Consider the following 19,690-nt stretch of genomic DNA (forward strand, 5'->3'; position numbering starts at 1 on the left):
ACCACACTTTCTTGTTGCCTTCATCCCCCAACAGCCACACTTTATTGTTGCCTTCATCTCCCAACAACCACACTTTCTTGTTGCCTTCATCCCCCAACAGCTACACTTTCTTGTTGCCTTCATCCCCCAACAACCACACTTTCTTGTTGCCTTCATCCCCCAACAGCCACACTTTCTTGTTGCCTTCATCCCCCAACAACCACACTTTCTTGTTGCCTTCATCCCCCAACAGCTACACTTTCTTGTTGCCTTCATCCCCCAACAGCCACACTTTCTTGTTGCCTTCATCCCCCAACAGCCACACTTTCTTGTTGCCTTCATCCCCCAACAGCCACACTTTCTTGTTGCCTTCATCCCCCAACAGCCACACTTTCTTGTTGCCTTCATCCCCCAACAACCACACTTTCTTGTTGCCTTCATCCCCCAACAGCCACACTTTCTTGTTGCCTTCATCCCCCAACGACCACACTTTCTTGTTGCCTTCACCCCCCAACAACCACACTTTCTTGTTGCCTTCATCCCCCAACAGCCACACTTTCTTGTTGCCTTCATCCCCCAACAACCACACTTTCTTGTTGCCTTCATCCCCCAACAACCACACTTTCTTGTTGCCTTCATCCCCCAACAACCACACTTTCTTGTTGCCTTCATCCCCCAACAGCCACACTTTCTTGTTGCCTTCATCCCCCAACAACCACACTTTCTTGTTGCCTTCATCCCCCAACAACCACACTTTCTTGTTGCCTTCATCCCCCAACAACCACACTTTCTTGTTGCCTTCATCTCCCAACAGCCACACTTTCTTGTTGCCTTCATCCCCCAACAACCACACTTTCTTGTTGCCTTCATCCCCCAACAGCCACACTTTCTTGTTGCCTTCATCCCCCAACAGCCACACTTTCTTGTTGCCTTCATCCCCCAACAGCCACACTTTCTTGTTGCCTTCATCTCCCAACAACCACACTTTCTTGTTGCCTTCATCCTCCAACAACCACACTTTCTTGTTGCCTTCATCCCCCAACAACCACACTTTCTTGTTGCCTTCATCCTCCAACAACCACACTTTCTTGTTGCCTTCATCCTCCAACAACCACACTTTCTTGTTGCCTTCATCCCCCAACAACCACTTTATTGTTGCCTTCATCCCCCAACAGCCACACTTTCTTGTTGCCTTCATCCCCCAACAACCACTTTCTTGTTGCCTTCATCCCCCAACAACCACACTTTCTTGTTGCCTTCATCCCCCAACAACCACTTTATTGTTGCCTTCATCCCCCAACAGCCACACTTTCTTGTTGCCTTCATCCCCCAACAACCACTTTATTGTTGCCTTCATCCCCCAACAACCACACTTTCTTGTTGCCTTCATCCCCCAACAACCACTTTCTTGTTGCCTTTATCCCCCAACAGCCACTTTATTGTTGCCTTCATCCCCCAACAGCCACACTTTCTTGTTGCCTTCATCCCCCAACAGCCACACTTTCTTGTTGCCTTCATCCCCCAACAACCACTTTCTTGTTGCCTTCATCCCCCAACAGCCACACTTTCTTGTTGCCTTCATCCCCCAACAGCCACTTTCTTGTTGCCTTTATCCCCCAACAGCCACTTTCTTGTTGCCTTCATCCCCCAACAGCCACTTTCTTGTTGCCTTTATCCCCCAACAGCCACTTTCTTGTTGCCTTCATCCCCCAACAGCCACTTTCTTGTTGCCTTCATCCTCCAACAGCCACTTTCTTGTTGCCTTCATCCTCCAACAGCCACTTTCTTGTTGCCTTCATCCTCCAACAGCCACTTTCTTGTTGCCTTCATCCTCCAACAGCCACTTTCTTGTTGCCTTCATCCCCCAACAACCACACTTTATTGTTGCCTTCATCCCCCAACAACCACACTTTCTTGTTGCCTTCATCCCCCAACAACCACACTTTCTTGTTGCCTTCATCCCCCAACAGCCACACTTTATTGTTGCCTTCATCCCCCAACAACCACACTTTCTTGTTGCCTTCATCTCCCAACAACCACACTTTCTTGTTGCCTTCATCCTCCAACAACCACACTTGCTTGTTGCCTTCATCCTCCAACAACCACACTTTCTTGTTGCCTTCATCCCCCAACAACCACACTTTCTTGTTGCCTTTATCCCCCAACAGCCACTTTATTGTTGCCTTCATCCCCCAACAGCCACACTTTCTTGTTGCCTTCATCCCCCAACAACCACACTTTCTTGTTGCCTTTATCCCCCAACAGCCACTTTATTGTTGCCTTCATCCTCCAACAACCACACTTTCTTGTTGCCTTCATCCCCCAACAACCACACTTTCTTGTTGCCTTTATCCCCCAACAGCCACTTTATTGTTGCCTTCATCCCCCAACAGCCACACTTTATTGTTGCCTTCATCCCCCAACAGCCACTTTGTTGTTGCCTTCATCCCCCAACAACCACACTTTCTTGTTGCCTTCATCCCCCAACAGCCACACTTTCTTGTTGCCTTCATCCCCCAACAGCCACACTTTCTTGTTGCCTTCATCCCCCAACAGCCACACTTTCTTGTTGCCTTCATCCCCCAACAGCCACTTTCTTGTTGCCTTCATCCTCCAACAGCCACTTTCTTGTTGCCTTCATCCTCCAACAGCCACTTTCTTGTTGCCTTCATCCCCCAACAACCACACTTTATTGTTGCCTTCATCCCCCAACAACCACACTTTCTTGTTGCCTTCATCCCCCAACAACCACACTTTCTTGTTGCCTTCATCCCCCAACAACCACACTTCCTTGTTATTCGATATGTTATCTTGAAAATATAAATAAATGGGGGGGGGGGGGGGGGGGGATTCTGTATCTAACAATTCATGTTGTCTATTATGTGTTGTACTGTATATGTGTTGTTAGTGCAGTCAAAGTAGTGGCTTGACCCACCACTAATTGCAACAACAAAAAATTCACTGCAGTGCATTTAACAAATATACCCCAAACACCATACTAAAAGTATCCCAAAATATATTTGGTGGAAAGGTGTCAAATTTGCATAATATGCAAATTAGCTGCCACCATTAGGGAAATATCAAGTTTCCACAGTAATTCTGTATCTAAGTATCCAATCATGAGAAATGAAGTGTCCAAACCCATGTTTTCAGGGTCATTGAATATGATTAGCACATTTCTGGATTAATTACCAGTTGTTGGATGTCACTCGTCATCTAGCTCCAGTCTTGATGAGTTAGCACATCTTGAACCTTTACATTACACTCTCCACACATCCATGAGCAGTCAAGGCCATGTTTCTTGCATGTACATTTATTGGTGCTGCGCCCCGCCTTACAGTTACATCTGAAGATCTCAGTAAGTTTCGGTGGTGCAGGTGGCAGATCAGTTTGCACTGGGAGTAACTGACCCTCGCTGATCTTCCATCCCCATTCATCTGGTTTCAATTGTCCAACATTTCCTCTCCACTCCTGAATTTGGAAGTACACTGGCAGACTGTGATACCTTGTAGTCGCAGATGTTGGTGGCAAGTTCTGGGCCTCAACATATTTGGTACTTTTCGCAACCTTCTCACAGAAACGCTTGTATCGTAGGGCATCGATACTTTCATCTTGATTTCCATTGTACATGCACACAAGGGCCTTCTCCCCCTGCTGCAACTACATCATCCGTTGGTGAATCTCCTTCCTGGGTGAATAGGTCGGCATGTTTCATGAATTGGACGTTGTTTTGGATGTGCTTCAGGGCAACAGCTTTGCCAATGCCATATGCACCGGATGTTGTGTCACAGCCAAGCAGTGCGTGTACAAATAGCATTCTGTCACAGACATTCATTCCCAAGGTCGTCTTGGTCTTTTTGATGTTCCATACTCGACGTTTCTTTGCGTTAAGTTTTGGCTCGGGCTTCAAAAATATGTCCCTGCCTTGCTTGTCGGCATGGTAGCAAATAAGAATCAGTGGGTCTGTGTCGTCACCAACAAGACCTGTATCTATTGTCTCTGCAGATTCCACTGCAGTCTGGACAATCAGCACATCAGCATCCCCCTTGGCATAAATTGTCCGGCATCCCGCCTTCTCTAGGGAGTTACTTAGGATGTAAATGAAGCGTTGTTTGTTGATTGTGTTTGCTAGGAACTCATTCTTCTTCAGCTTCAGGACTGTTTGACCAGTGAAAGTGACATTTGGTCCTATGCAGCTTCCTACCCGTCTCCGATGTGTGGCATCCTTGATTGTGGGACGGTCCATCACCGATGTGTGGCATCCTTGATTGTGGGACCGTCCTCGTAGCCGTCGAAGACAATTGTTCTCTTCCCATACCTGCTTATCACATAAGGAATATATGTGTGACATATACTTTAGAAAGTTTGCCCATGTGACCATGGCAGACATTGCAGGAGGGCACCTCCATCAAGCACAGAGTGGACATCACCAGGTGGATCTGACTGATCATATTAAACAAGTTCCCAAATTGCATCACCAAGCGCTGGTTTATTTGGCTTCCTAGGAAGACCCAAGGGGTCGATGGGTGCTGGAGGATGACTACAGAGCTCATACTTGAACAAAGATGCTGGATCTTCTTGTGTTTCGCGAGTGGCAATTACGCTGAGTCGTTGGAAAAGCAACTGTGGCTCAACGTGCACTGAGTCTCCATCAATGACAACAGCTGTCTTTGACCCAAGTGTGACTGCTTGTTTTTTGCTTTAGAATGAATCATCGTACACACTCTTCCCAACCATGGAATCTTGTATAGTTTGCCCCACAGATCTGGCGTTATCAACATTCACTGTGTCATGTGCAGTAACGCCACTTACAACACCATGTAGAGATGGTTCACTGCTGAAAGGATTCCATTCCTTGAAGGCTCCAAGCAGTTTATATGTGTCTTTATATCACGTTGTTGTCTTGATTTGGAATTGTCCTTGTGCTGTTCACTGGTATCATAGGTCACACCTGTGAGCTCCTGCACGGCACAATTCACTTTAGCACAGGCTGGCATTGCCAGTAACCATATCAATCTCTGTATCTTGGTGTGTACCCTGGTTTTGAATAGGTGCACCGTATCCCTGCGTGTCGTAGGAGGCGACTAAGAGGGTTGGCGTCAGGAAGGGCATCCAGCCATAAAAACATTGCCTCAAAAAGAGAACCATGACAATTACAACTACATATGGGCAGGGTACAGCCTGAAGTGGAGATCGGTTTCTGAGGTTTGGGACATGGAATGTAGGGACAATGACAGGGAGATCAGGAGAAGTGTTGGAAGTATTGGTTAGAAGAAGAGTGGACATATGTTGTGTGCAGAGATGAGATGGAAGGGAAGTGGTGTGAGAATGGTGAAGGGTAGGAAGGGACAGAAATACAAGTTTGTGTGGCAAGGGTGCCTGGAGGGCGTGAATGGTGTTGGTGTCCTGTTTTCTGAGGAGTTTGTAGACAGTGTGGTGAGTGTGACTAGAGTGAGTGATAGGTTGATGATGGTGAAAATGATGATTGGAAAGCTCTTGGTGAGCGTCATCTCGGGATATGCTCCGCAGGTCGGTCGGAGCGATGAAGAGAAGGACAAGTTCTGGTGTGCGATAGAGAAGCTGATGGAAAACGTGAAAGATGAGGAAGTTGTTGTGGTAGGAGGAGACCTAAATGGACATGTGGGAAGGAGTATGGACGGTTTTGAGGGGGTTCATGGGGGTTACGGACATGGTGTGAGAAATGGAGAAGGTGAAAGGATTTTGGAGTTTGCTGATGGAGCTGATTTGTTGATTTGTAATACTCAGTTCCAGAAAGAGGATAATAAGCTTGTTACATACACGTCAGGTGGGTCGACGACAACCGTTGACTACCTGATGGTGCGTAGGCGAGATAGGGGGCACCTCCGGGACACAAAGGTGATCCCGGGGGAGGAGGTTGTTTCACAGCACCACTTGGTTGTCTGCGACATAAGGGTGAAAGGTGCGAGGAGAGCTCGGCGGGTGAAGTACCAACCAAGAATGAAGGTGTGGAGGTTGAAAGAGGTGACAATAAGGGAGGCATTAAAAGAGAGGCTGAGTCGGGTAGAGGATGATGTGGTTGAGCTTGAAAGTGGTTGGATGTCAATGAAAGATCTGTTGGAAGCCGTTGGTGAGGTATGTGGATGGACAAAAGGACCACCGAGGCACTCAGAAACATGGTGGTGGGATGATGAAGTTGGAAAGAGGATTGACGAGAAGAGGAAGAAGTTCAAGGAGTGGCAGAAGGCGAAGGGTACGGGAGCAGAAAAAGCAGAGCATGAAAGTTATAAGGCAGCCAAGAAGGCTGCAAAGAAAGAGGTAGCAAAGACGCAGACGTTTGGATTCGGAAGAGGGTCAGAGAGCGGTATTCAGGATTGCAAAGCAGATAGCGAAAGATGTGTGATGTGATGGGGTGAGTTGCTTGAAGGATGAAGTGGGACAAATCGTTGTGTACGGACGAAGGACGGGAACAGTGGTGAGTTTGAGGTGAAGGTGGGAGTGCATCAGGGGTCGTGCACTACTATTTGTAGCTGTGATAGAGGTGCTGGCTCAGAACGTAAAGGACGGTTTAACGTGGGAGTTGTTGTATGCAGATGATCTGGTGTTGATTGCGGAAAGTATGGATGGACAAGTGGAAGGAATGTATGGAGACAAAAGGTCTGACGGTGAATATCGGAAAGACGAAGGTGATGGCAAGTGGTAAAGCATGTGGTGAGGTGGAAAGAACTGGGAAGTGGCCGTGTGCTGTGTGCAGGAAGGGTGTCGGAGTGAATTCCATTCAATGTACAATGTGCGCTGAGTGGGTTCATCAAGAATGTCGTGATCTGACAGGGTCATTAACCAGTGTGGCAGCTACATTCAAATGTCAGGTGTGCACAGAGGGAGCTGCAGATGGAGAAAATGTTGAGTTGGATCTTGGAGATGGCATGAAGCTGAAAGGTGTGAAAACATTTTGCTACCTCGGAGACATGCTGAATGGAGACGGTGGATCAGACTCGGCAACGGTTGCTTGAGTGAGATGTGCATGGAAGAAGTTTCGGGAACTGAGTGGCGTGCTGACGAGGAGGGGAGTGTTGTTGAAGCGGAAGGGATAGGTGTATGCTGCATGTGTGAGAAGTGTTATGATTTATGGGAGCGAGACATGGGTAATGAACGTAGAGCAGCAACAAAGGCTGGAAAGGGTGGAAATGCGAATGGTTCGGTGGATTTGCGGAGTATCGTTGAGAGAGAGGAAGACAAATGATGAATTGCGAAAGATGAATTGCGAAAGATGATGGGAATAGAGCCTGTGATTGATGCTGTGAAGATGAACAGGTTGAGATGGTTTGGTCATGTGTTGAGGAAGGATGAAAGTGACTGGTTGAGAAGAGTGATGGAAATGAATGTAGAAGGAAGTAGAGGACGGGGAAGACCAAGAAAGACTTGGCTAAAGATGGTGGAAGAAGAAATGCGGGTAAAGGGGTTAGCAAGGAGAGATGCAGAAAATAGGGCAAAATGGAGAAGATTGTCATGGGGACCGCAAGGCTAACCCCCGCTCTTGCATGGAAAATGGCCTTAAAATGCATGTTGTTGTTGTGTATCTCAGTCATTCCTCTGCCTCTAGTTAAGCCACCACTGGTCTTTATGCTCCTCATCAGCACTTGTTCTGTCACGAGGTCGGTTGATTGGCCAACCCAATAACGTTCACTTCTTCTGACGACATGAAGTCCATTCATTAAACTCCTATACACTTCTGGGTGATTCTTGTCAAGTTGTTTCATCACTTGAAGGTACAAGTATGCAGACTTGGCGTATAGATTGTGCCCTAATGCTGCAAAGTACGAAAGCATATCATGTACGGCCTGAAGGTGCAGCATCCAATTACCCATACGCTCAGCTTTTATGAATTTCCATAAAATCTCTACCATATCCATATATTGCAGCCAGAGGCGTGCTGTTCGTAGATCATTCATAGAGTTCTTTTCTTCCTTCAGCTTCTCAGAGATCCACCTGAGAGCTTCTGAGACACCTCATCAGCAACACTTGGATCCACCATTTTTTTTACATTTTTTTTGGGGGGGGGGGGGGGGGGACCGGTTGTGTGTGTGACAAGGACAAATAGATTCGATTTTGGTGAAGATCCGGATTCGGATCCGGCTACAATAATTTTCTCAGTGATTCTTCACCATTGAGTGATATGGCCAACCAGGCGGAGGTTTGCTCTCCACTGAGTGCCGTCCTAGTTTGTAGTGATATTTCCCGGAATGATTTTAAGTACTCATTAAGGGTTTTCCTGATCATCCCTGTTGCTCCGATTATGACTGGTACAATTTCAGCTTTCTTCAATTTCCAAGACCTCTTGACCTCATGTTTCAGCTCCTGGTATTTGATCATTTTCTTGGTTTCTGAAGCATTTAGTCCAAAGTCTTTGGGAACTGAAACCTCAATCAACAATGCTGTCTTTCCCCTTTTGTGTTTGAGCAGTTTGTCTGGACGCAATGCCCCACCTGCAGTGTCCACACTTGATGGGTTAGTCTTGTCATGTGTGACCACTATGTGTTGTACATGTGTGGGGTGTGTGTTGTTCATGTGTGGGGTGTGTGTTGTGTTGTACATGTGTGTGGTGTGTTTTGTACATGTGGGGGGTGTTCACACAGACGTGCACACATCAGTTGGGTTACAAAGTAGTTGAAAAGAGACAAATAAGTGCTTGATTCAATCTTACTTTGAATTTATTTTCAGTAGTGGGGCAACTTAGCATAACAATTGTGCATTTTGTGAGGAAAGCACCAAATTTGGCACACGAGTAGACTATCATATTATGAAAGGATCTGGATATTGGGCCATCAGATTCAGAGATTTCATTTTTGCAAGATTTCGATTCGATTGGGATCGAAGAGAACACCTTCTTCGTCTTCTGTACAGTGAAGTTGCCAGCTCTGAATTCTCTGGCTACATCTGGGTGCTTCATTTGGAGTGCAACCATGTCCCTCAGGTGAACAGGGACCCACCTGGCATAGTGTGTGTGGTCTAAGGCATGGAACAATGGGATCAGTTCCGTCAGGGCATCAAGGTACATCGTGAATGAAGCCTGCCGCAGAGAACGCACGTAGACCAGTACCAACATCTCTAGTTCCAGCACAGTTGCCCAGTACTGAAAGTTGGGAATGTCTTCTCCTCTCTGGTGACACCAGTCTTCGAACTCAGGCAGGTCTTCTGCATCATCAGCATATGTCATACAGTGGCGTTCATACGCACGGTGTTGCAGGATGTGCAGTGCCGCTGCAGTGATTTGATGAGCTCTTCTTGTGCAGGTGACGTGGGCAGCTCGCAGGAAGGAGTCGGCCGTCCCCGGCGTTGCAATCTCAGCTTGCAAATCTGCAAAATCTGCAAATCATGCAAAAATCAAATCTCTGAATCTGAGATGGCCCAATATCCAGATCTTTTCATAATATGATAGTCTACTAGTGTGCCAAATTTGGCGCTTTCCTCACAAAATGCACAATTGTTATGCTATATTTAGCTTATCTGCCGGACTACAATCTGTTTGTACCAGTTTTACTCTTCAAATTCAATGTTTTATCATTTTCTTTTAAACTTATGAGAATCGTTTGACGTGAGAAAAAGCATAATTGTGTTAGACACCAATGATCACAGCTCGGTTCCATCCACACCCTACATTTTCTTTTAAACATATCAGAAACGCTATATTAACCATCCTAATTGACATTCTGGCATTTTAAAATATGTATTCATTCATTCATTAATAAATTCATTCAGAGGGTGGAACCAAGTCTGTGATCATTGGTGTTGAACACAATTCTGCTCTTCAAAGTCTTTATTAACATGAAACTCTCACTTTTTGTTTTAATACAGGCCAATGCTGAATTTGCAGTGCTGAATGTACAAGGAAACGACAGCAATCAGAATTATTGTGTGATGTACAACCACATGTTGTCCCACCTTGCTTCACACCTGCACACCACAGTGAGCTAACAGGATATCCATGCTGACATTTCTGTTTGAGTTCAAAAGTCACTTTGATTGATTTTGGTCGGTTGCGTTTGTTATTCCGTCTGTTTGTCTGTCTGTCTGTCTGTCTGTCTGTTTGTTTGTCACCCGCCTACAGGTCACAATTCTAAACCGTTCGTCATGAAACTTCACCAAGTTGAAACTTCACCTTCACCACCGTCATGAAACTTCACCATGAAACTTCACCTTCACAATTGAGAAGCCTATTGATTTTGACGTCAAAGGTCACCTGGAGGTCAAAGTTCTAAAATTGGCATTTTACATCTGATTGACTTGAAAATTAACAGCATTTGTATATTGAGTCAAAAAATTGGGAAACCAACTAATTCTTAGATCGAGGTCAAAGGTCAAATTAGATCAAGGTCAAACTCCCAAAATCATCCATTTTCATCTGAAAAAATCGTCACTTTTCATCCTATTGACGTGAACTTTGATCAAGATCGTCAATTTTAATCTTGATGAAATGGACAATTTGATGGATCAATTGCAACCTTTGTTGGGGGGGCGGGGGAAGGGTGGAGTGGGGGTGGGGGGGGAGGGTGGTATGGATTTTGCAAGTATCGTGCTCTCCATGATGTCTTCTTGTTTGTTTTTGTCTGTCTGTCTGTGAACAGGATATCTCAAAAAGTTGTTGACGGATTCGGACAAAATTTTGCGGAGAAGTAGCATATGTGACGAGGATGAAATGATTAGATTTTTTTGACGATCCGGATTCCGATCCGGCTGGTAGAACTTTTAAAGTGATTATTCACCATTGGGAGATAGAGCCAAAAACAACATATAGCAGGATATCTGAAAACGTTGTGGACGGATTCAGACGAAACTTGGTGGACCAGTCGTGTGTGTGACATGAACGAATCGATTCGATTTTGGTGAAGATCTTAACATGGATTGAGACACGAGAATTTTTTTTTTTAAGCGTTTCTTTACCATTGAGAGATCGAGGGGAAAGTGATATATAATGTCATATTTCAAAACGTTGTGGACGAGTTATGACTAAACTTGGTGGACGAGTTGGTTAGGTGACAAGACCAAGCTGATTCGATTTTGGTTTAGGTCCGAATCCAGATCCGGCCTATCATTGGGATACATAACAAACTGTTCGTCCTGGCGGAGGTATGCGCTCTACCGAGGGCTGTTCTAGTTCTTTCCTTCATTCATAAATAAGTTGATTTGGAATATAAGACGAAGCAAAAGCAACTGCGGTAGTTATCAAAATTGCCAGTCAGAACAATTGAGGTGTTAATTCCTTCCTGACACTCACAACGCAAGGCTGGCTGCATCGCTGCCTTCCTCCGTGACTTCCAGGGCCATGAATTCCATGAATGAGCTGTTTTGTCAGAATTATTTAAATTGATTTATGGGGCGAATTTTCAAATAAATTTGGATTGTAAATATTTTTCTTCAACATGTTTGTTATCGTATGGAGGTACACTATTTTTGACTTATGTATCTCAATGACGTAAACCATCGATACGTTGCTTCTGAGTACAAGTAGAGGCACGGACTTTCGGGAAAAAGTATCGACTTGTACGCTGGAAAATACGGTACTCTTCCAACTTGTCTTATGTATACACCAGTGAAAACCTCCTGTCAACCTTCCAGCTCCTACCTCCCACAGCATCCCTTTTCCATACCGAGTGTGTATTGCTACTTTTGTCTCAACTATTGAATATGAAACCTTTGGAGCATTTTCTCCCATTATTAATGAGCAGCGTCACAAAATAGGTCAATGTATCACATTGCTGGATTATAAACATCCGCTCGCTATGAGAGGGCATTGAGGAAACGGAGAATTTATTTTGTGTTGTACAACTTGTAGGAATTGTATTGAAAATTTTTTAAAATTGATAACATCCAGTTTTCAAGTTATCTGTCCAGCGGTGCAAAGGTGCGTGAGCAGGTATGATAATTCACCCACTTCTTATGATTCCAAACTTCAAAAGGATTTTTTTTTTTTTTTTTTTGTATACTGAATCGAGGCTCGTGAAAGAGCTAACATTTATTTCACAAACAAATCAAACAGACAAACAAAATATATAAAAAGAGGGAGAAGACAAGATGGGGAGAGAAGGGGAAGCACACAAACACAACATTTGAGAGCAGGGAGATGTGTGGGAGGGAGAGGGCTTGGGGGGAGGAGGCGTGGGAAGGCGGGGGGGGGGGGGGGGGGGGGTGGGAGAAGTATAAAACACAAGGACTTCCAGGACAGAAGTTGGTATTTCAAAAAAGTGGATTTGGGGTAAAATTAGCGGGGGTAGAAAAGATCAAGGTTTTGGATGGGGGAAGATAAGAGATGGTGGTGAACAGCTGTTTTAAAGACCTGGAGGGTGAAGTGGGATTGAAGAAAGTGAGGGAGTTTGTTCCAGAGGCAGGAGAAAAGAGAAAAGAGGAATGAAGGAGTGAAGGTGAGCAGAGAGTCTTGATTTTGGCAGTTTAACCATAAGAGGGTTGCAGGCAGATCTTGTGCGACCTGTAGGAATATTTGGGGGGCAGAGTCCAGAGAGAGCTGGGGGGGGGGGGGGGGCAAGGCCAGAGAGGAGTCGATATAAGACAGAAAGACCACCAACCTGCCTGCGGTGAGCGAGTGAAAGGCCCTTGGAGTTAGCTTCATTGCAGGAGATTCCAATGATTCTGAACGCTTTGGTTTCAACAGCGTGAAGACGAGCTAGGTGTGAGGCGAGCAGAGAGTCTTGACCAGCCCAGAGGGGAGAGCAGTATTCCATTGAGCTGCGGATGAAAGCCTTGTATGTGGTGAGGAGCTCAGGTGTGCCAAGGAAGGACTTCGCACGACGGAGGATGCTCAGTCGGCGACTGGCTTTGGAGGCCAGATTTGAAATGTGGTTTTCCAGGAAAGATCATGGCAGATAGTGAGACCCAAAAGCTTGAGTGACAGAACTTCTTGGAGAGGATTATTCAGAAAGTGGATGGGAGGGTTGTCCAGTCGGTCTTTTCGGAGAGACGTTGTAAGAGTGTGAGATTTGTCAGGATTGAAAGACATGTTCCACTTGTTTGCCCAGTCTGTGATTTTGTCCAGGTCTGCAGAGAGTGAGGAGGCTGCAGACTGCCGATCTGAGGGATGAGGAATGGAGTGACAGAGAGTAGAGTCATCAGCTAAGAGATAGAGAGGATTTTCAAGAGAGTCAGAGAGATCATTGATGAAGACCAGAAAAAGGACAGGGCCCAGAACACTGCCTTGGGGAACTCCAGCCTGAACAGGAAGAGGAGATGAGAGAAACCCATTCAGGGCCACACGTTGACTATGACTAAAGAGGAAGTCCGCCAGCCATGCGTGGAGATTTCCATGGATACCAAAGGAGGAGAGTTTGGTGAGCAGAGCGGGGTGCCAGACCGTATCGAAGGCACGTGATATGTCAAGGGAGATGGCTCTAATTTTCTGTTTGGCATTGAGGACCTCCATCCATTGTTGAGAAAGCAGAAGCAGCATGTCCAGAGTAGAGTGACCTGGTCTGAAACCAAATTGATGATCAGAGATCAAGCCATTGGAGAAGAGGAAAGATTTCATATCCGAAGCAATGATAGATTCCATGACTTTGCTGATAATTGGGAGAAGGCTGATTGGTCTGTAGTTGCTAGGATCTGTTTTTGCACCCTTTTTGTGCAAAGCGGTGATGTTGGCCGATTTCCAAGCAGATGGCAGATGACCTTGAGCAAAAGAGAGGGTGAAGAGAACAGAGAGAGGGAGTGAAAGAGCGGAAGAACAGGATTTTAGGACCCGTGGGCTGATGCCGTCAGGTCCAGTTGCAGAATCAGTCGAGGGTTGACAGAAACTTTTCCACCTTGTCAGGAGGAAAGGACACAGAGTCCAGGAGCAGCTGGGTACGACTGGGTACGGTGGGTACAGAGAGGGATGGGTTTGGGACACAAGATTTAGAGGCAAACACAGAGTTGAGGTATTCAGCTTTTTCACGTGCGGAATCAGCCCTGTTGCCGTTTGAGGTGAGGGAGGGGATGGAGGGGGAACAAACACCAGAAACAGATTTGACCAGACGCCACCAGGATTTGGAAGAGGGAGACAGATAAGAGAGTTCGGTCTTGAGAACGGAGTGATATTGTTTCCTGGCTCTCCTGAGGGTGGACACCCACTTGTTTTGGGCTTTGTGAAAGGAAATGAGATTTCCTTCCGTTGGATTTGCTTTCCAGGAGATAAAAGCAAGTTGTTTCTGGGCAACAGCCTCACCACAAGATTCCATGTTCCATGGACGGGAGGAAGGGTATGACAACTGAAGACGAGATGGGATAAATCTGTGCATGAGAGAGAGCAATTTACTTTGGAAGAATTCCCAGGATGAGTTGATATCGGAGGCAGTAGAGATGGGAGACCAGTCCAGATGATCGATGGCTGCTTGAAAACCGTGCCAGTTGGCCTGAGTGAAATGCCAGACTCGTCGACGCTGAGGAGGCTCTCTCAGAATGGTCAGAGAGATGTCCACTTTAACAACCACATGATCAGATGAGCCGATTGGAGCAGAAGATTTCAGAAGATTCTGAAAGCAGACATTTTCAGGGAAGTTAGTCATAACCAAGTCCAGAAGAGAAGATGCTCCGTTGACTGAGATCCGGGTCGGGAAATTGACAGATTGTGTCAGTCCCAGTGAGTCGCAGAAGTCCTTGGCTGAAGAGCCATGGCTGGTGAGAGAGGTACCCACACCCAGCCAACTGGCATGGTGACAATTGAAATCACCACATATGAGGAAGAGAGAGTTGGGATGGGTAGATAGAAGTTGGTCCATATTATCAGACAGCAAGATGTAGATGGAGTCATCACTGTTTGGTGGACGGTACAACACACATATGAACAAAAGGTGGGAGCGAAGGGGAAGCCGTAGCCAAAGGTATTCCTGGGGGTGAGGTGGAGAGAGGGCAGTGCAGGGTGAGTGAGGAAGAGAGTTTTTTTATAAAGATAGCAACCCCACCTCCAGGACGAGGCTCAGGTCTATCATTCCGGAGGAGGGAGTAACCTGGGAGAGATGCCAAGGAATCAGAGACATCATGAAGGAGGAAAGTTTCTGTTAAGCAGATTGCATCTGGTTTGTCAGAAGCAACCTGTATGGAGAGATCAGTCAAGTTTGAGCAAAGGCCCCGGATGTTTGAGGTCCATACCGTTAATGAAGAGGAAGGGGGAGCATCGGATACTGAACTGGGAGGGGGGGGGGGGGGGGTTACGGTAAGATGTGGAAGAGGAGGAAGTGGTAGGGAGAGCTGTCGAAGGTGTGTCAGAGATTTCAGAATAGCTTGGAGAAAGGGAAAAATGGGGCGGACAAAAGGTTTGATGGTGATTGGGTGAGGCACAGTGAGGTGTTATTTGAGGAGGGGGAAGAGCGAGGCAGAAGGTTGGGGGAGATGAAGGTGAAAGTTGGAAGGGGGAAGAAGCGGGGAGGACGCTTTGAGGAGGAGGGGTGAGAGGGCAGTTTAGGAGGGGAGGAGCGATGGAGTGTCTCGGAGGGGAGGGGTGTGGAGGGAGTTTAGGAGGAAAGGGGCAAGGGGGGAGATTTGAAAGGGATGGGTGATGGGGAAGATTTGGAGGGGAGGGGCAAGGGGGAAGATTTGAAAGAGATGGGTGATGGGGAAGATTTGGAGGGGAGGGGCAAGGGTGTAGATTTGGAGGGGAGGGGTTTTGGAGGGGAGGGGTGATGGGGAAGTTTTGGAGGGAAGGGGTGATGGGGAAGATTTGGAAGGGAGGGGCAAGTGGGAAGATTTGAAAGGGATGGGTGATGGGGAAGATTTGGAGGGGAGGGGCAAGGGGGAATATTTGAAAGATGGGTGATGGGGAAGATTTGGAGGGGAGGGGAAAGGGGGTAGATTTGGAGGGGAGGGGTGATGGGGAAGTTTTGGAGGGAGGGGTGATGCGGAAGTTTTGGAGGGATGGGGTGGTGGGGAAGATTTGGAGGGGAGGGGTGAGATTGGATTTTGAAAAGTGTACGATTAATGGGAAACGAACATTTATTGCAAAATGAGTTTCTTGAGACCTTTGAGTCAAAAATACGTTTTAGGACGCTGAAGGAGGGGTGGAGTGCAGGAGAGTTTCGGGAATGTAGAAAAGAGGAACTGTAAGAGATGGAATTTTTTTTTGGAATGAATAGATTTGGTGAGCAAGTCGAAAGCATCCTTTTATAGAAGAAGAAGAAAAAGGTGTTATAATATACGACATAATACAGTTCTTCAGGGGAAAGTTTAAACATTTTAAAATTGAGCAGTGAAAACTATCTGGGGAAATGGAAAATGGAAATGGGGGTACAACACGTGATCGAAGAACGAACGAACAAATAAGAACAACGAATAAGCGAGCTGTTGGGAGCCGTTGGTGAGGTATGTGGATGGACAAAAGGACCACCGAGGCGCTCGGAAACATGGTGGTGGGATGTTGAGGTTGGAAAGAGGATTGACGAGAAGAGGAAGAAGTTCAAAGAGTGGCAGAAGGCGAAGGGTACGGGAGCAGAAACAGCAGAGCATGAAAGTTATAAGGCAGCCAGGAAGGCTGCAAAGAAAGAGGTAGCAAAGGCGCAGGAGGCATGTAGGAAAATGTTCGGAGAACGCTTGGATTCGGAAGAGGGTCAGAAAGCAGTATTCAGGATTGCAAAGCACATAGCGAAAGAGAGGTGTGATGTGATGGGGGTGAGTTGCTTGAAGGATGAAGTGGGACAAATCGTTGTCGACCCAGATGGAATTAAAGGAAGATGGAAAAGATATATGGAAATGCTGTTGAATACAGAGAATGAATGGGATGGCAACATAGAGAGTAACCCAGTTTTAGGACCGGCAGAGAAGATAACTGAGAAGGAAGTTGAGGAAGCGATAAAAGCAATGAAGAGTGGAAAAGCGGGAGGGCCGACGGGAGTTGTGGGAGATATGTTGAAGGCAGCAGGAAGTTGGGGTGTGAAGAGAATGACAGAGATCTGTAATCTGGTGGTGAAAGAAGGCCGCATTCCAGTGGATTGGGAACTGAGTACCCTCGTCCCTCTATACAAGGGGAAAGGTGACCCTCTGGAGTGTGGCTCGTACTGAGCGATAAAGTTATTGGAGCATGAAATGAAGGTATTGGAAAGGGTGTTGGAGAGGAGGATAAGGAAGAAAGTGAAGATCGACGAAATGCAGTTTGGATTTATGCCAGGAAGAGGAACGACAGATGCGCTTTTCATTGTGAGGCAGTTGCAGGAGAAGTACATGGATAAGAGGAAGAAGTTGTTTTTTGGGTTTGTTGATCTGGAGAAAGCATTCGATAGGGTTCCACGCAAAGTATTGACATGGGCATTGAGGAAGTGAGGAGTGGAGGAATGGTTGATCAGAGTAGTGATGGCAATGTACAAAAGAGCACGCACAGCTGTAAGGACGAAGGACGGGAACAGTGGTGAGTTTGAGGTGAAGGTGGGAGTGCATCAGGGGTCGGTACTAAGTCCACTACTATTTGTAGCGGTGATGGAGGTGCTGGCTCAGACCGTAAAGGAGGGTTTATCGTGGGAGTTGTTGTATGCAGATGATCTGGTGTTGATTGCGGAAAGTATGGATGGACTGAAGGAAAAGATGAACAAGTGGAAGGAATGTATGGACACAAAAGGTCTGAAGGTGAATATCGGAAAGACAAAGGTGATGGCAAGTGGTAAAGCATGTGGTGAGGTGGAAAGAACTGGGAAGTGGTCGTGTGCTGTGTGCAGGAAGGGTGTCGGAGTGAACTCCATTCAATGTACAATGTGTGCTGAGTGGGTTCATCAAAAATGTAGTGGTCTGAGAGGGTCATTAACCAGTGTGGCAGCTACATTCAAATGTAAGGTGTGCACAGAGGGAGCTGCAGATGGAGGAAATGTTGAGTTGGATCTTGGAGACGGCGTGAAGCTGGAAGGTGTGAAAACATTTTGCTACCTCGGAGACATGCTGAATGGAGAAGGTGGATCAGACTCGACAAAGGTTGCTCGAGTGAGATGTGCATGGAAGAAGTTTCGGGAACTGAGTGGCGTGCTGATGAGGAGGAGAGTGTCGCTGAAGCTGAAGGGAAAGGTGTATGCTGCATGTGTGAGAAGTGTTATGATTTATGGGAGCGAGACATGGGTAATGAACGTAGAGCAGCAACGAAGGCTGGAAAGGGTGGAAATGCGAATGGTTCGATGGATGTGCGGAGTATCGTTGAGAGAGAGGAAGACAAATGATGAATTGCGAAAGATGATGGGAATATTGCCTGTGATTGATGCTGTGAAGAGGAACAGGTTGAGATGGTTTGGTCATGTATTGAGGAAGGATGAAAGTGACTGGTTGAGAAGAGTGATGGAAGTTAATGTAGAAGGAAGTAGAGGACGGGGAAGACCGAGAAAGACTTGGCTGAAGATGGTGGAAGAAGAAATGCGGGCAAGGGGGTTAACAAGGAGAGATGCAGAAAATAGGGCAAAATGGAGAAGATTGTCATGGGGACCGCAAGGCTAACCCCCGCTCTAGCAGGGAACATGGCCTTAAAATGCATGTTGTTGTTGTTGTTGTTGAATAAGCGAATAAAAACAGAAGGAAATATTTTTTCTTTGGTTTTTATTTTTTTGAGTTGAGATTTTAAACAAGGAAGTATGGGGTGAAAGACTGGGACAAAAAAAGAGAACGAAAGTAATTGCAGCGCAATCGACGGACCGCTGACAGAAAAACAAAGCCTCAAGGTTGGACACAGTCGCCTACTAGGCCTCAAAATACGCGACACGAATTAACCGGCGATTTTGTATACATGTATGAAAAATTACCACCGAGAATCTTACTGAAGACACTATAGGTACACACACCGAACGATAGATACAGTTTCGACAAAAACACAATTGTGAAAAATTACTTAACTTCGAAAGCGTGAGTGCATGGACAGCTTCGAAAAGACGTGACCTCCAATCTTGCGCATGCGCAAAGACCATAGTTTGGGTCTAAAAGGTCTTGAGGGTCAAATAGGTTTAAAGGGTCTATAGGGTCTCAAGGGGGTCTGAGGGTGTCTAAAAGGTCTAAGCTGTCTTAAAGGGTCTTAAAAAGTCTAATGGGTCTAATGGTTTGAGTCCAAAGGGGATGAGCAGTCTAAAGAGTCTACTGAAGGTTTAAAATGTATGCTGCAGTAGTACATAATTAATAGACGTAGTCACGGTGCAACTGACGGTCAAACAGTAAGTCATTATTAATAGATGTATAGTCACATGGGCTAACTGAGGCTTCCTTCATGGCTGGCTTCACCGTGTTTTTCGTTTTTATATACATGTACACTAAAATATACATGTACACTCCGGGGCAAAAGAAAATGAGCCAAGACGATTTTTTAACCTTTTTTTTTTGGTCATAGCTATTTTACCATACATTAAAACACCAGAACATGCAGAAATAACTGGACAAATCAGTATGGAATAGCTTGTCCCTTAGTTTTCTTTGAATACTCCAGTATTTTGGTCAAACTTTCACAAAGCTTCTTGCACCGAGAAATGTCAATATTGTCCCATTCATGTTTGACAGCTTCACAAAGTTGATTAGAATTTGCAAATTTCCTTCCAATAAGTTTGTGCTGAATATCGGCCCAAAGATTTTCGATGTGGTTCTATTCGGGATTTTGACCAGGCCAGAAAATAAGTTTCAGGGACTTTTTCTCCATCCCCTTTTTGGTGGCTTTTGCAGTATGGGCACCATCTTGATGAAAAATGACGTTTCTTGGAGAGAAAAGCAAATAACTTTTGGAGGCTGGGAAGTAATCCTTTCTCTA

General features: G+C 46.0%; 1 protein-coding gene across 12 annotated transcripts in view; it reads left to right on the top strand.

Annotated features, from left to right (window-relative positions):
* Window positions 1–19,690, top strand: part of LOC137421208 (signal peptide peptidase-like 2B) — a 142,223-nt gene that overhangs the window by 41,759 nt on the left and 80,774 nt on the right. For all 12 annotated transcript variants that reach the window (XR_013622386.1, XR_013622387.1, XR_013622382.1 and 9 more), the window contains exon 2: window positions 9,814–9,924. Coding sequence is in view for 5 of the 12 variants with exons in the window: in XM_068107029.2 (XP_067963130.2) it covers window positions 9,814–9,924 (111 nt within the window). In the remaining 7 variants the exon portion in view is untranslated. The remainder of the gene's footprint in view (window positions 1–9,813; window positions 9,925–19,690) is intronic.

Source organism: Myxine glutinosa, chromosome 2, assembly GCF_964187855.1.
Source record: "Myxine glutinosa chromosome 2, kmMyxGlut1.1, whole genome shotgun sequence".
In the NCBI taxonomy this organism is placed as follows: domain Eukaryota; kingdom Metazoa; phylum Chordata; class Myxini; order Myxiniformes; family Myxinidae; genus Myxine; species Myxine glutinosa.